At 37.6% G+C, this 17,962-nt stretch overlaps 1 protein-coding gene across 4 annotated transcripts; it reads left to right on the top strand.

The window, feature by feature from the left end:
• The first annotated feature begins 4,352 nt into the window (after window positions 1-4,352).
• On the top strand, window positions 4,353-12,825 carry LOC143585564 (fatty acyl-CoA reductase 3-like). 4 transcript variants are annotated; one of them, XM_077067323.1, is made up of 5 exons: window positions 4,353-4,599; window positions 4,709-4,812; window positions 11,949-12,151; window positions 12,447-12,547; window positions 12,627-12,825. In XM_077067323.1, the coding sequence occupies exons 1-5, from the start codon at window positions 4,521-4,523 to the stop codon at window positions 12,767-12,769; spliced, it is 630 nt and encodes a 209-aa protein (XP_076923438.1). In that variant the 5' UTR covers window positions 4,353-4,520; the 3' UTR covers window positions 12,770-12,825. The 4 variants fall into 4 exon arrangements, with proteins under 4 accessions (XP_076923438.1, XP_076923439.1, XP_076923437.1 ...); XM_077067324.1 differs by having other exon boundaries at window positions 4,709-4,816; window positions 11,953-12,151; XM_077067322.1 differs by lacking the exons at window positions 4,353-4,599; window positions 4,709-4,812 and adding exons at window positions 11,024-11,242; window positions 11,352-11,459 and having other exon boundaries at window positions 11,953-12,151.
• Window positions 12,826-17,962: the final 5,137 nt, after the last annotated feature.

Genomic DNA, 17,962 nt, shown 5'->3' with positions numbered 1-17,962 from the left:
GAACCGATTTCCGACCCGAGGTAATGATAGTATGATATTGTAGAGGTCCAAAACTGTTAGATCTAGTTACGAAACAACGATCCGACACCGTTAAACCGTTGAAGTCACGAGATCCGGGTGGAATCGGGTTTAAACCGAACCTAAGATGAGCTTCGGGTTCACCCTAGCTCAGATCTGGATCGAACGGGACGAAAAACGGTGAAAACGGTGGTGAAACGGGAGATCTCGCTTTTCCGGCGAGATCCCGTTATTCAGGTAATGGCGGCGCCGGAAAGGCGGCGCCGGAGATTCTGGTACGAGGTAGGGTAGTGTCAGGGAATGTTCTGACGTAACCCTAGTTCGTTAGCGGAAGCGTAACGAACTAACTCTGATTCGTTAACAAAGACATAACGAATTAGCAAGTAATTCGTTATGCCTATTCGCTAAGCCGAGATGACGAATTGGAAACATTTCGTTAAGATGGGATAACGAACTAGAGGTAGTTCGTTAAGGGAATGAATGATGAACTAAGTCCAATTCGTTAAGCAGTTCGTTAAGGGTTCAGTTCGCTATGAAGTTCAATTCGTTAACCAAACCATACGAATGAGTTCCAATTCGTTATGATAACCAGTTCGCTACAAGGTCCACTTCGTTATGAGGACTGGTTCGTTACATAGTCCAATTCGTTAAGGACTGGATAACAAACTAGAAGTTGGTCAGAATTACAGAAGTGGTCCCTGGACTTAGATAAGAATGAGATAAATACATAATAGTCCTTAGACTCTGATAAATTATGAAAGATACCTTTAAGGGTGAACGATTAAAGATTAACTAACCGGGTAACGATTCAATGAAGTAAAACCGGCTTAGACGCGTAAGGCTAGTTAGGTAGCAATGATAGTGGCTAGAGTGGTATTTGATATTCAATTATTGAACAGTTACACGCGCACAGCTCGAGAAGGAATACCATTAACGGAAAAAGTAACCGAGTTCAGGTGAGTTTCTAGCCCCATTTCCTTGTTATGTTTTCGGGGCTGTGTGCATACTCGATGTGAAGTGTGAATACACTTACCTTAATTGGTAAGTGTATGCTATAGATGTTATACGAGGTAGCTATTATATAATGTTTGTCGGTACGTGAACGATCTTCGGATATTGCACGTATCGCCAAGGATAGTGACTGCCAAGTGGTTATTAGTGTGTATGAATGCTATGATGTGACTTACTTATTATGTAAATGATATGAAGCGTGTTGTAGACAAGTAGAGGTAGAGTGTGTTAGAAGTGGCAAGAGTCTAGTAAGAGTGTTAGTGGCATGACGATAGTACGTGGTAGGGTAAGCCTATACGTGACTACGTCATTAAAGTGGCAAAGTGGCAGAGTGGCATAACGTTATTACGTTATTAAAGTGGCAAAGTGGCAAAGTGGTAGGTGTAAATAAGAGGCTAAGTGGTAAGGTGAGCAGGTTAGATAGTGGACTACGTGTCTTCGGATACGTATATGATGCATGTAGTGGTTGTATGATAAGTTGCTTGATTAACTAGAACTCACTCAGCGTAGCTGACTTTTAGCATGCACGCAGGTGAGCTGATTCTGGAAGTTAACATGAGGATGACACATGGCATGGATTGAACGACTGGCATCTGAAGAAAGAAGAAAAGATGTTTTATAATATAATGATTTGTGCTATGGTACCAAAGAAAAGATTTATTGTTTAGTAATAAACGGTTAAAGTTTTATATTCCGCGAAAGTTTTGATTAACTCTGATTTGTAGAACTGTGTTAATGAGTAAATCCGACGCTAAAGTAGGGCTACCGGGTACGGGGCCTTACAATACCAAAGTTACTTAATTGAACAAACCATATGTACCAAAATGACGCTTAGTTCTATTACATAATTAGCTTAAAATAGGTATTAGACTATTAGTTAATTATCTCATATTTTGGCTAGACTATTGGGCTAAAACTCGTCAAAGTGACATTCATAATAACCACAGCCGACCTCTAGACATACATGAATCCATCCTAATTTATAACCAAAATGTTCATGTGACCAATTTGTTCATTTGACTAGTTAAAGTAATGGAATATTCGTTTGATTAGATTTTTCCCATGCATTTAAATCAAAATGTCTTCCCTTATTAATCTTGTTGACACACACACTTTTTAATTATTTGTCGGCGATATTTTCAACCAGCAATATTTTATCACATGTTATAAAACTGCCAGTTTGATAGTGGTTTTTTTACTCGTTGGAGCTGATGGGATTTTTAGGCGTCCAACAAGATTTATCTATTTTTCAAATAACAATTTCATTGCATCCAAGAAGATTATATTTGATAAGTTGCAGAATCAAGTTGGTTAAAAATCGCATCGATGAATGATAAAAGCCATTGATTCAACAAGACTTAGGATGAACATTTTGAGAATAAGATGGTCAAATGAATATTTTCTTAATTTTATTGTTCAAATGGACATTTTGATTATTTTCTCCTAAAAAAAGTAAATTCTATCGCAATTAAAAATGTATATCGTTATAAATAGGGTCCTACTAGCCTATTAGGGACACTCCCTATACACCCCGTGTAACAACTCGGGTTTTTCATTTATTCAAATACTCGACCCGTTTTTGTTTTCGGGAAATTTAATCAACAAAATTATCGTGTTTATCGAGTAAACAAATTCTTATAATATCATTATTTATTTGTTTAAATCTATATATTTTTCATATTTTGGCAAAAAGTACCCAAACTATAACTATTACCTTCATGTGCTTCCCTCCTCATATTTTAGGCTCTAATATGCAATTATTATATTATAACCCATATAACCAGCTGTCCAAACCCACACCCAAGACCCATATACCCGTACCCGAATCCAATTGATAATCCGTGACCCGTTTAACACCTTGGACCACAATTCTCGTTATAAACTTGGTAATCGAATTAATCACGTTGATAATCTTGCCTTAGTCGGCCTCACCGACTCGTTTAGTTAGGAATAGAGGATCTTGAAGATACTAATTTATATAATATACTAACCCGTCATATATCATAATACGTATATGCCTAAATCGTATCAGAAAACGCGATTAAACCCTAGTACACCTTATTCCTCACCTTGCGACCATACCCTATCAATTAATTGATTTTTAGCAAGCTGTGTACCCTCTGTTCGTACCCCTTGGTCGCCGTCGGGTTTCATTGATGGTTCACCATCAATCCAGCGTCGTGACAGGAATCCTTGACGGTATATCCCGAAGGATTTACTTTTCTCACATCCGCATTCGTATTTCGTTCCTCTAATCAGGTGAGTAATCACTCATCTTTTTACTTATTTTTAACCTTTTTGGGACATATGCGTATCGTATCATATTTATCTATTATCTAGTATTCAAAACCGCAACTATTTAATCCTTGTGTGTATATCAGTTTATGCCGAACTTGTTATTTGCTTACTTGCTTTATTTGAACCGCATTCGGAGAGGTCCAACATATTCTCAGTCTAGTATGATCATACGACCGTCGTAGTGGCCGGCGTCCGACGCATTGACAATGGTTTCACCGACACCTCATTTTTGGTAACCAATGCCCATTCGCATGGCAATGGTTTAGCCCTTTCTTTATGTTTGATTGTTTGTGTATGTGCTATGGTTTAACTGTTTATCTCACAGGAACAGTTTACATCATTCTTTATATATTATATATACTATTACTGTTGTGTCTTGAACTGGTGTTTTACTCACTCAACATGTGTTGTTGACAAAAAATATATTTTATACGCATTTGCAGGTTATCAGCTTTGTTGTTTAGCAAGATGAAGATCACGTAGAGATGCTTTTTAGTATACAAACTTAATTAATCATTGTTGTAATTTCGTTATACTTCATGTGTTTAACTTTAATTGTTTTATTTGAAATTATTAATTAAATATTGAAACTTATAATGTTGCAAGATAGTAACCTTGTGAGCTGTGACAATCAGTTCACGTCCCGACATTTCCGCTTTAGGTTGGGGTGTGACACCCCGTATAGGTCTATATGTGTGGGGTATGACTCCTCGTATAGCCCTATACGGAACGTATAAAGAGTGTTTGGTGTCTCTAGAAAACCCCTATAAATATCTGCTTTACCTCATAACTATACATGAGGTACATATAAAACCCTGCAAAATGTATGTTCTTCAACGTACTATTATTTCGTAGATATGCTTTTCAATAAGCAATTAACATGTCAATTTTTTTGATGGCGAACAATAAAAACACGTCAATGTTTTTAGTATAAGTAGGCAGAATGGTTTTTCTTTTCTATATATTTTTTTACCAATTAAACACCGGGTCAAAAGCATTTATTAGACGTACTCCGTTACTCACCACTTGCCAACTCCCTCATTCGTTTCTCACCTTAACCTCTCTTTATATATATTTCTTGCATTCTATCTTCTGCTTCACCAATTCCCTTTGCCATTTTCTCTCTAAAGTACTAATTTGTTCCTACTAAAACTCTCTCTAAAGTGGTTGTGTTCTTTCCATACTTGCAACGAATGGAGTTGGATAGCATTCTTGATTTTCTTGATAATAAGACCATTTTGATCACTGGTGCCACTGGTTTTCTTGCTAAAAGTATCCCTTTTCTCTCCCATATCTCTCTCTATATAAATATGTTTATACACACATACACATGCATATATAACTATTATTCACAAACGTTATGTTGTTTGTGTAAATGTAGTATTTGTGAAGAAGATACTTATAGTTCAACCGAATGTGAAAAAGTTATATCTTCTTGTGAGGGCTCCTGATGCCAAATCTGCTTTGCAACGTTTCAATAAGGAGGTATGTATCAATCCTTTTTTAAGTATGTGTTAGTTAGTTCAATACGTACGTAAGAAGGTAAGTTATGTTTTCAATTTATTAATCGCTAAAAATATATTTTATACGCATTTGCAGATTACCAGCTTTGTTGTTTAGCAAGATGAAGATCACGTAGAGATGCTTTTTAGGATACAAACTTAATTAATCATTGTTGTAATTTCGTTATACTTGATGTACTTAACTGTAATTGTTTTATTTGAAATTATTAATTAAATATTGAAACTTGTAATGTTGCAAGATAGTAACCTTGTGAGCTGTGACAATCAGTTCACGCCCCGGCATTTCCGCCGTAGGTTGGGGTGTGACAGATTGGTATCAGATCCGAAGGTTTAAGATAGGTCGTTAGTGGTGCCCTAGTAACATGCTTAGGAGCCCCATATGTGCTTATTTGTTTACCTAATGTGTTCTACTTGATTGTTTACAGCTTACGTAATTGCCTTGCTAGATTAAGTACTTATTTAACTGTATAATTAATTGTTTATTTTATTTGTCATGCACACACGCACAACTCCGAAGCTATGCTTCATTCTCAAAAATATTTTATTACTCCTAGACTATATCTCATTCTCAAAATATTTTTATAACTCTGAGGCTACGCCTCGACCTCAAATATTTTTATTTAATTTTATTAGATTGCCTTTTTTTGTCGGGAAGTTCCTTGAGAATTTCCTAGCTTTGTTTTTGTTTTTTTTTTTTCACAAGGCTAGGGAGTATGACAAGATTCACCTCCATAGTGGAAATTTTCATGCGACCGACGTTTTAAGCGTTTAACGTAATCGGCCAAACGGTTACACCATTTATTGTGTTTTATTGTTTTTAAAATGTTTAGTCGGGTGTAAAACCCATGGGACGTCATGGACACGCCAACTGTACATTTGCACAATTTATTATATTTACGATATTTGGTTGGAGCATTATCACGCATGGTGATACACGAGATACTTCAACTACTCATACTTACATTTGTCATTTGTTATTTAGTTTGGTCGGTTACAAAGGCACGTAACACTCATGGGCCAACAAAATACCATGGGCAATCTCATGGGAAACCCAATATATCAGGAAACTTATGTTATTTTTTTTATTTGTTTATGTATTTTATTTTATTTGAAACAAGTTACGATTTGACTCAATTACTTAATTATTCAATTACATCGAACCAAGACTTACTGATTCAATTCCTTCACATACTCACAAATATTTTTATTTCCATAATGGAACACAAATCATTCACTCACTGGGACTCTGTTATCACAAGTCTATCTAAACAACTTACTATTTAATTATCTAATCGCTTCTCGCACTCATATTATCATATTCACAAATTATCAAGAGCAATTAATAGCTATTTTCTCATACACATATTACAACATCATCGAACTATCAAATATAATAAAAGTATTATTAAATGCCTTAATATTTGAACAATATCCCTCATGTTCACGATTATCACGTTATCAATTAACGAACTTACCACAAGTAACTCAATACCCTAATAACTATCAATTACATCTCAGTTATCACCCTCAAATTTGAAGTATTAACATTTTAATTTGTTATGCTTCGACAAAAATCTCATATCAAATCACCTCATTGATTATATCATCTACTTAACAAATTGTCGTATAGATTATCTCATTTAAATTCTGACTTATCCTTAAGTCATGATTAACGCTAGCACAACTTATATCGAATATCACTATTTCCTTAATAACTAATAAGAAATTTACACAACTTATTATTTATACTCATTTAATCTCAATTTACATAATTATAGAAGGATTTCTACATCAAACAATATAGATCATATATTCTCTACACCCGCTTTATGACCACAAGTACTGTCAAAGAGATAGCTCCTACAATCTTTAGGGTATAAATTCTAACTCAAAACAATAATGCAATCAATTTAATCTTGTTCACCAATTTCTTTCAGAGAAATTTCTATTCATTTACCCTTACTCACCCTCATAACGACGCATTGTTCTTTACTAATTCACGCCGAGTTCAAATTATACCGGCACCGTACCATACCACCCATGCTCATTTAGCTTAAACCAACCAACTATATGCCTTTCAGGCTTTCTTCATGTAACAAGGTTGTTCTCGCTTACTCGATTCTAGACCCGCAAGACTTAATTTCATCAAGCTTACTTTAGTCAAACCTCGTTTTCACAAACCTATTTGAGGTGCCCCAAATCATTCGATCTCAATTATTTAAGATTTTATAAGCTCAATTAACAAAGGTGTTTTGAATCAAACCAATCGTAGTTAAGTTTTCACAAAGAAGATTTTTATCGTCTTCATCATTTTCGTCTAAACGTATTTTGTATTCAGTTATACCTTAAACGATTATTTGTCTAAATTATTTATTTTATAACAAACCCAACTTGGAAAAATCCATCATTTTAAGTATCTTTTTCGCATACAAAATTTTTTTTCTTATCTTTCCAAATATCAATATCATTGGTTGCCGTACTTATCTATACGTTTGGTTTTACTTACTAAAAAAATTATAGGATTTGGTTCATTAACATTTCGCCAACTGATCAAAATATTTGGATCCTCATAAATCGAAACAATTTTTTTTTAATTATAAAAGACACGATTTCGACAGTCAGTTATTAGTTGACCATATTATTCAATTTGTTTTTTCTCATTTACCTTGTTTGCTTATTAAATTATTGACAACGTGTCAATTTCTACTCTCAACTTTGATTTTTAACATTTTTGTACGTCGTGTATTTATTGATCTCATGCATTACAATTTACCTTTCATCTTATAAATTTTTTTTATCGTTGAAATTGAATTGTTATAGTTCTATTATTAATTGAACTTGTCATTATTTAAACAAAATTATTTCCGCTGTAGAAGTTTATTTTCCATTCTTTAAGTTAATTTCACGATAAAAAAAATAAATTTCATTGAATTCCCATGGTGATTTAATTGGAATTTTATTATTATTTTTCACTATTATTTAATCACATTTACGTGATTGTTGTCGAAAACCTGCGGTGGTTCGTGGGTACCTCAACAATCCATTTTCACTCTTGTTAAATTTTGTTATTTAGTTGGAATCGCACATTTGTTCGTAGATATTTCAGCTCCTTACTTCAATTTTTAATACATCTTGGGAATTTAAAATGTTTCGATGATTTCTTCAGTTGTTGGAATAGTCATGGTGGTTCATGCATTTCCAGCTCCGCGTTTTCTTCTTTTTAAATATATTATTTCTCAACTCGTCTCTATTTTTCATTATTACTTAAATATTCATTATTTATTTAATCTTTCATGATAAGCTATGAATATTGCAACTTCTTTATTTTAATTTTAACGATGTTATGGGGATAGGAAAATCCCTTGTAATTTGGGGATATTCCAATGACCCACTTTATACAATATCTAATTTTCAAGATTTAATTGGAATAGGACCATCTCGGTGATTCGTGAATATCCGCTTCCCAATTTCATATATTTACAGTTTGTTTGTATACATAAATATTTGCATTAATATTTTTGCATTCTCAATTACTACTACCAGTAATTTAATATTATAATTTACCTCATCTTAAATACACAATCGCGATATTTCAATGTTGTATAAAGTTCTCTTTAAAATTTCATGAGTTTCTCATTTAACTAAACTAAATCCCTCAAAGTCTTCGTTTAATCTTGTTCAAATTTTTACTCACGGACTTATGAATTCTACCTCGAATGTTGCCATATTTAAAAATTTCACAGGTTATTATTCGTCTAAAATTATCAATTAATTCTTTCATAAACTTTTGTTGATGTTATCCTTGCAATCATAGAATTTTTGGTAAGTTCACGTAAGTTTTTTAGTTGGCTCGTATCCCCACTCCCTTTCTTCACAATCGATCTTGTCGACGCATCATATATCCCAACTTCGATGTTTCCATTTCTCTTAACTTTTTAAGTTACTTTAAAATTTTCACTAATTTCATTAATCAAACTTGAAAGTTCACCTATTTAGCGTTATTAGAAATATTTTATAAAATCTTCTAATTTTACACTTATAATAAATCAACTCCCAATGGTCTTATAATATGTTAACACTTTCCTCATATTTATAATAAATTAATAACTTTTCTCACAAAATCATGTCTTTCAAATATTTTGTAAACCACGCGATGGGACGAGTTATGTGGACCATCCGACGACCTAAGTAGTTATGTGAACCATCCGACGACGTAAGTAACCAAAATGTTCATGTGACCAATTTGTTCATTTGACTAGTTAAAGTAACGGAATATTCGTTTGATTAGATTTTTCCCATGCATTTAAATCAAAATGTCTTCCCTTATTAATCTTGTTGACACACACACTTTTTAATTATTTGTCGGCGATATTTTCAACCAGCAATATTTTATCACATGTTATAAAACTGCCAGTTTGATAGTGGTTTTTTTACTCGTTGGAGCTGATGGGATTTTTAGGCGTCCAACAAGATTTATCTATTTTTCTAATAAAAATTTCATTGCATCCAAGAAGATTATATTTGATAAATGACAGAATCAAGTTGGTTAAAAATCGCATCGATGAATGATAAAACCCATTGATTCAACCAGACTTAGGATGAACATTTTGAGAATTAGATGGTCAAATGAATATTTTCTTAATTTTATTGTTCAAATGGACATTTTGATTATTTTCTCCTAAAAAAAGTAAATTCTATCGCAATTAAAAATGTATATCGTTATAAATAGGGTCCTACTAGCCTATTAGGGACACTCCCTATGCACCCCGTGTAACAACTCGGGTTTTTCATTTATTCAAATACTCGACCCGTTTTTATTTTCGGGAAATTTAATCAACAAAATTATCGTGTTTATCGAGTAAACAAATTCTTATAATATCATTATTTATTTGTTTAAATCTATATATTTTTCATATTTTGGCAAAAAGTACCAAAACTATAACTATTACCTTCATGTGCTTCCCTCCTCATATTTTAGGCTCTAATATGCAATTATTATATTATAACCTATATAACCAGCTATCCAAACCCACACCCAAGACCCATATACCCGTACCCGAATCCAATTGATAATCCGTGACCCGTTTAACACCTTGGACCACAATTCTCGTTATAAACTTGGTAATCGAATTAATCACGTTGATAATCTTGCCTTAGTCGGCCTCACCGACTCGTTTAGTTAGGAATAGAGGATCTTGAAGATACTAATTTATATAATTTACTAACCCGTCATATATCATAATACGTATATGCCTAAATCGTATCAAAAACGCGATTAAACCCTAGTACACCTTATTCCTCACCTTGCGACCATACCCTATCAATTAATTGATTTTTAGCAAGCCGTGTACTCTCTGTTCGTACCCCTTGGTCGCCGTCGGGTTTCATTGATGGTTCACCATCAATCCAGCGTCGTGACAGGAATCCTTGACGGTATATGCCGAAGGATTTACTTTTCTCACATCCGCATTCGTATTTCGTTCCTCTAATCAGGTGAGTAATCACTCATCTTTTTACTTATTTTTAACCTTTTTGGGACATATGCGTATCGTATCATATTTATCTATTATCTAGTATTCAAAACTGCAACTGTTTAATCCTTGTGTGTATATCAGTTTATGCCGAACTTGTTATTTGCTTACTTGCTTTATTTGAACCGCATTCGGAGAGGTCCAACATATTCTCAGTCTAGTATGATCATACGACCGTCGTAGTGGCCGGCGTCCGACGCATTGACAATGGTTTCACCGACACCTAATTTTTGGTAACCAATGCCCATCCGCATGGCAACGGTTTAGCCCTTTCTTTATGTTTGATTGTTTGTGTATGTGCTATGGTTTAACTGTTTATCTCACAGGAACAGTTTGCATCTTTCTTTATATATTATATATACTATTATTTTTGTGTCTTGAACTGGTGTTTTACTCATTCAACATGTGTTGTTGACAAAAAATATATTTTATACGCATTTGCAGGTTATCAGCTTTGTTGTTTAGCAAGATGAAGATCACGTAGAGATGGTTTTCAGTATACAAACTTAATTAACATTGTTGTAATTTCGTTATACTTGATGTATTTAACTGTAATTGTTTTATTTGAAATTATTAATTAAATATTGAAACTTATAATATTGCAAGATAGTAACCTTGTGAGCTGTGACAATCAGTTCTCACCTTAACCTCTCTTTATATATATTTCTTGCATTCTATCTTCTTCTTCACCAATTCCCTTTGCCATTTTCTCTCTAAAGTACTAATTTGTTCCTAATAAAACTCTCTCTAAAGTGGTTGTGTTCTTCCCATACTTGCAACGAATGGAGTTGGATAGCATTCTTGATTTTCTTGATAATAAGACCATTTTGATCACTGGTGCCACTGGTTTTCTTGCTAAAAGTATCCCTTTTCTCTCCCATATCTCTCTCTATATAAATATGTTTATACTCATATACACATGCATATATAACTATTATTCACAAACGTTATGTTGTTTGTGTAAATGTAGTATTTGTGGAGAAGATACTTAGAGTTCAACCGAATGTGAAAAAGTTATATCTTCTTGTGAGGGCTCCTGATGCCAAATTTGCTTTGCAACGTTTCAATAAGGAGGTATGTATCAATCCTTTTTTAAGTATGTGTTAGTTAGTTCAATACATACGTAAGAAGGTAAGTTATGTTTTCAATTTATTAATCGCTAATTATACTTGGTATTTGGTGTGGTATTGCACATTCGATTAACTCATGAATGCATGAGTTAATCACAATACAAGGAGTTATTCATAATCACTAGGTGTTTCACATCTAAGGTTGGCCATTTCAATTTAAAATGTGTCTCCCATATGGCTGCATTATTGGTGCAAGACTTTTGATATAGTGAATAGAATGTGTCTCCCATATGGCTGCATTATTGGTGCAAGACTTTTGATATAGTGAATAGAATGGTAGATAAATATTAAATGAAATAATAAAGAGAGCTCAGAATAATTTTCAGAGTTAACTCAGACTACAAATAATAATATAATATTTCAATTAAAACCTAAGATGTTTTTAAAAACAACTAATTAATGTTTATAATCATTTTCCTATTTATAATCATTTTCAGGCAGTGGCAAAGGACTTGTTCAATATCTTGAAAAAGAAGCATGGTACAAATCTGCAGTCTTTCTTGTCGGAAAAGGTAACTCCGGTCGCCGGAGACATCACCTATGAAAATTTGGGAATAAAAGACCCTGGCTTGATCAAAGAGATGTGGGGAAATATTGATGTTGTTGTCAATGTAGCTGCCACCACCAATTTTGATGAAAGGTACAACTACTTTCTAGTTTAAATCATAATCGTTACCGATCAATTATTGATCATCTACTAATTAATAAGTACTTTCTAATGTGTCAACCCTTCTGATGATGGAGTTGAAATGATCGTTAGTTGTTCGCCAGTGATTCAAATGATCGTTCACATTTTTTTAATAATAAGTACTTATTTTGAGAACTTCGGTGTTGTGTTTCATACTAATCACATTTTAAGAACCATTTTTATAGCATTGTGAAACAATTAAACAGAAATATATGTATATTGATTTTTCTCACTTGGTTTATTACAGGTACGACGACTCATTAGCTTTGAACACATTTGGGGCTAAAAATGTTTTAAATTTCGCTGCCAAATGCGATAAAATAAAGTTGCTTCTCCACGTATCTACTGGTTAGTATATACACACTCGTCATTCTAGTTCAATACTAAATACATGATGAGTTTATAACTACATTATTCGTTCAATCAGCTTATGTATCTGGCGAGACACCGGGGCTCATACTAGAAACACCATATCGTTTGGGAGAAGCACTTAATGGCGCTCATGGATTAGACATCAACACAGAGAAGAAGATCAGTGAAGAAAGACTAAAAGAACTTAGTTACGACTAAACAGCTTCCGATAAATCAATTACAATGGCCATGAAAGATTTGGGTATAGAGAGGTAAAAATGGTCTTGCTGTAAAGTAAATCTGTTACATCTATAAGCCAGTGTCATTAAATTAATAAATATCCAGTGTCGTAATCGTACATTGCTTTCCTTCCTTACATATGCAGGGCAAATAAATTCGGAAAACGGCATGGTGCCAACTGCCAAACACATCAACATTTCAAATGTGCCGAGTTTGACAATACTCAAAGGACTATTATATATGTAGTGCATTTATTATTCATGGATGGGATGCCTTAAGTTTTTATTAATTTTGCATATGTAGTTGACACGTGCAATCTTTGTGTGTATATATATATATATATATATATATATATATATATATATATATATATATATATATATAGAGAGAGAGAGAGAGAGAGAGAGAGAGAAGAGTTCAATAAAAAACAAGTGTTTTGTGAGAAGTGTGAGAATAACTTTAAAATAAAAGAAACCACCTAAATATGACACTATACAATGTAAATATGAAACAATACAATTATTTAGAAACTACCAATCTCAACCACTAGATCATAGATCCAAGGGCCTAGTCCATTCTTATTTTTCTCACAAAAAATATTGTTTTTTACATTAACCCTACCATATATATATATATATATATATATATATATATATATATATATATATATATATATATATATATCTTTGTAGTTCCATTTAATTTTGTTTTTTTTAAATGTTAAATCACGATTGTGACGGCAGATTGGATTGAAAAAAAAAATTAAAAATTTCAATTGGACGGTGTGGAAGAACCAGTCTGAAGAAACACTAACCGGACCCCGGACAGGTTACTGGTAACCTGGGGGTTAGATAGATGTTTCCCACGAGGGGTTAGACCCTTGAAAGATGGTTCTTCTGAACCTGCAAAACAGACACCGTGAGCTCGTCACTGAGAAGGGGGGGGGGGTTCCTCCTTGTGACCACCCTCCGGCGTGAGAATCAGACTAGATTGCTCTTTAAATATAAAAGTATATTAAGAGATTGCTAGAGCAGATATCAGGTATAATATGATGATACAAGATAAGATAAGATGATCATACCATATGGGGTATTTATAGCCGAAGGTAGGTTTCCAAGGAGGTATGGCCGGCTGCAACAGTGTTCCTGTTCTACCAACAGTAGCCTACGCACGTGCCCTGCTGGTAGTTGGTGGGTAGGTAGCGGCTGATAGCGACCAGGCCTGCTGTATACTATTCCTTTTCCACCAACTGTCGGCTACGCACGTGGTATGGCAGTAGTTGGTGAGTAGGCAGCGGCTAACAGTGACACAGTACAGGAGCATGCTGCTCGCCATACTGTGTCAGTAAGCTGTCGTATCTTTAGTCAGATCTTTTTCCCATACCTCGTCAGGTACAGTACAGAAGATCTTCCTGTATCGTACGGACTGGCTTATTTGGGCGGGAGTATTCCCCCTCCCGCCCTCGTGCGGGATAGTTCCCGGCTTCGCTCATTCCTTCAGGTGACACTGAGTGATTGAGAGCTAAGTGCCTTGTGCGTGTAGCCTTGCTGCGCGGGTGGCCTTCCCTAATGGCTTGTATCCGAGGCTGCGGGGACAGGCGGAATCCTTCACCATTGGGAGGCATTTTCTGCGGGAACAGCTTGCGTACTGCGCGTAAGGACGTCACGTCTCTGAGCATAGTTGGTCCTGCGGATCCAGTTGGTTTCTGCGCAGACGTCCCTGTTTAAGGTGAGTCTTGCGGGTCCAACTGGGCTCTGCTGGGACCTACCTCTTCAAGTCCCCCCAGTCCAATGTTCTTCTCATGCGTGTTTAATAAAGTGAGGTGAACTTTTGGACTTAAGCACAGGGTTTTGAAAAGGGTTTTTAAGGTTTTCCATGGGGATTCCTCCCGCGGAAGTCCTTGTCACTTGCAGAAATGCCCGAGTTTCCTGCTTGGTCTTTGGGTATGATGCGGGTAGGCTGTAACCTCCTCGCAAGTCAGGAGCGTTGAGTCCCACTTGTGTGGATTCTCCGTGAGGTTTTGGTAGTTTTGAACATAGTGATCAATTATGTTAAAACCACCAATTCCATCCTGGAGCTTCAAACAACGTAGTCCTCGACGTTCCCGCTATGCGGGGATGTTATTTCCGTTTACGCAAGCATTGCCCAGAAGATCCTTCTTGGTTTCAATTCCCAGCGGAGCGCTAGGTATGTGAAGGGTTTTGCCTTAACACTGTACCTGCGATCGTCTTATGGTTACTTTACTTCCAAGGTATTCCTGGCGTCAATTCCCTGCGGGTGCTAGGTATGTGAAGGGTTTTGCCTTTACACTGTACCCGCTCCCGTCTTATAGTTACTTGGTTGCCGAGGAATATTTGGCTTCAATTCCCTGCGGGTGCTAGGTATGTGAAGGGTTTTGCCTTAACACTGTACCCGCTTCCGTCTTATGGTTACTTGTTCGCCAAAGTTGGCTTCAATTCCCTGCGGGTGCTAGGTATGTGAAGGGTTTTGCCTTTACACTGTACCCGCATTCGTCTTACAGTTACTTGTTTGCCAAGGTTTTACTTGGCTTCAATTCCCTGCGGGTGCTAGGTGCGTGAAGGGTTATGCCTTTACACTGTACCCGCATCCGTCTTACGGTTACTTGTTTGCCAAGGTAAGGGGTATTTTCCCGCTTACTTTTTAATATTTTTTAAATTTTGAATTTTGAAATTCGAAAGGTTGGTGGAAAGATAGGAACAGTCCAAACCTCTGAAACGTCGTGTGACGGTTTCTTGTGTCAGGACGTGCAGGAAGTTATGGTGACGTGACATTATATGGTCATTCCAGACGCTTTTTACGGCGCGTGGGCGCGATTTTTCGGGCGCGTGGCCGCGAAATTACTGGCACACGTCCTGTCAACAGCTGTTGCCAGCCTGCTTTTTGCCACGTGTCATAGTTTCATTGCACCTTCGGTTTCTCTCTCCTCCGCATTAAATTCACCGCATTAATTGCGATTAGTATATAAAGGGGGAGAGGCCTCTTTGTAATCCACACTTTCACCTTTCTTCTTCTTCTTAGTGATTTCCGGCAAATACTCCCCTTTTCAGGCAAGCATTTTCCCGAAATCACTTTCTTCTTTCTGCATAATGTCTTCTCATGATGCTGAAGCTGTAGCCGACGATAGGAGTACTGCTGGCGAGTGCCAGTGTGCTCTACCTGTCGATCAGTACCAGTATATCGTCAGGAAATTCATGCTTGAGTCTCTTGAGCCTGAGTTTCCTGAATCCCACCAGACTGTGTACGATGCCCCCAGTGGCAAGATCGGGGTATATGCTGCATTCTTTGTTTATGGGAACCTTAGGTTCCCATTGACAAAGTTTGTGTACCGTGTCCTGGAGAGGCACGGTGTGCACCTGACCGAGGTGCATCCGATGGCGATTGCCAAGGTCCGGCACTTCGAGTGGGTGTGCCGGATTCTGGGTATTGAGCCCTACGTGGACCGCCTGATGACCTTCTATACTTGGAGGTGCGTCCAGGGGTGGTACACCCTGACAACCCGTATTAAGGGTTTGAAGATCTGCGTGACCGAGCGCAGTCTCCGATCGTGGAAGCGGGAGTTCTTCTACATCTCTGCCCGCGCCATCCCCATTGCCATGAAGTTTAAGAAGGGTCAAGCGCTTCCGAGCCTTCACGCTTCCAGCTACCAGGAGGCGGAATGGTTCGCGAAGATATCCCGGGTCCAATCTCCGGTTTACCGGTTTGCGGAGTCCGGGATGGTGATGCTGGGGATGAGCCGGGTATGGAAGGAGGCGTCTCGGTTTCCCATCCTTCTCGAATACGGTTTGAACTCTATTCCTTATGGTATGTCTTGTCTTTCTTGCTGATATTAGTTTGTCTTCTAACTGTTTCTTTTCTTTCAGATGGGAATGACTTGGAGTCGCTCCTGTACCCGCGGGAAGCTGACGGTCCCGTGCGGGTGGGCACTCGTGCTTTAGACGAGAATGAGTTGCCCATCTTGGAGCAAACGGCGGATCGGTTTGTGGAGGTCTATCCGCCGGGCCAAGAGATCCTGAGCCACCGGCTGCCAGGTAAGGCGATATTCTATCCTCAACCCCTCAATGCTGTACCCGCTGCTGGAATTCCTTACATCCTGTCTTCTTCTGAGGAATCCGCAGATGGTCCTCCGCTTGTGCGGAAGAAGAAGGCTGCCGGCGGGAAAGGGAAGGAGAAGGTGGCCTCCACAGCTGAACCGGTGCTTCTATCTGACACCGAGTCAGATAGTGAAGAGGTGGCGGGGAACCCTGGTGGTGAGAAGACCACTGTTCCGGAGGCTACGACTGTTACCTCCGGAGAACCAACGACGACCACGGTGACCGGCATCAAGAGACCGGCCCCATCGGGCTTGTCCCCGCCCGTCCGTACGTTCAGGCTCAAGAAAACCCGTAAGTACAAACATCCTTATCTTCTTGTAGATTTCACTAAATTTATTTAAACACTTATCTTCTTTTGCAGGCGTGGATGTTGACGCATTCCAGGGTGAAGTACCGAGTAGTACCTCTCCGCCGATGACGGTAGGCTTGGTCAGCCTACCTGAGGCGTCGACCCAGGCGCCTGCGCCTGCTCCCGCAGGTTCAGTTGCTCACTCTGAGCCGACTGTTCCAGCCGAGTTGACGTCACCGCCGGCCGTGAGTGCGATTTTTACGGCATCCTTCACCGAGCCGACGGTTACGATTGCTGCGGATTCTGCTGGCAGCGACTGCGGCGGCTGCCACCATGCCCCCGCCACCGGCACCGATGGCCGGCCCATCAGGTACGCATGGGAGTACTCGCCAGTCTTTGCCACCTTCCCATCTGCCTAACCTTTTGGATGGGTTTCCTTTGGGTTCAGGTGATGGGTTCGGCGGTTATCGGCCTGTTATAGACCCTACAGGTGCGTAGGGTTCCTTTGGCCCCCTTTTTACTATTATTTTTATCATCTTTTTCCTAACTGCTTTTTTGTTTTTTTTTTTTTTTTTTTTTTTTTGCAGTGTCGGATTCCAATGAAGTGTATGTTCCGCGATGGAACATACGCCGAGGAACAACCCTTCGTACCCCTGTGGAGTGCGTGGACTGGGCTCGCCACGCTGCTCCTCATGGTGCGTTGGGGGAAGCCATGGCTAGCTACCAGGAGGGTAGGCTAACCAATGAGCTTCGGGTTCTCCAGGCCCGGAT

This window comes from Bidens hawaiensis, unplaced genomic scaffold (assembly GCF_021521415.1).
Source record: "Bidens hawaiensis isolate Kalapana, Puna unplaced genomic scaffold, B.hawaiensis_p1.1 tig00033892_1, whole genome shotgun sequence".
In the NCBI taxonomy this organism is placed as follows: Eukaryota; Viridiplantae; Streptophyta; class Magnoliopsida; order Asterales; family Asteraceae; genus Bidens; species Bidens hawaiensis.
Note: the sequence above shows the minus strand (reverse complement) of the source record. Positions and strands in the feature narration are given on the sequence as shown.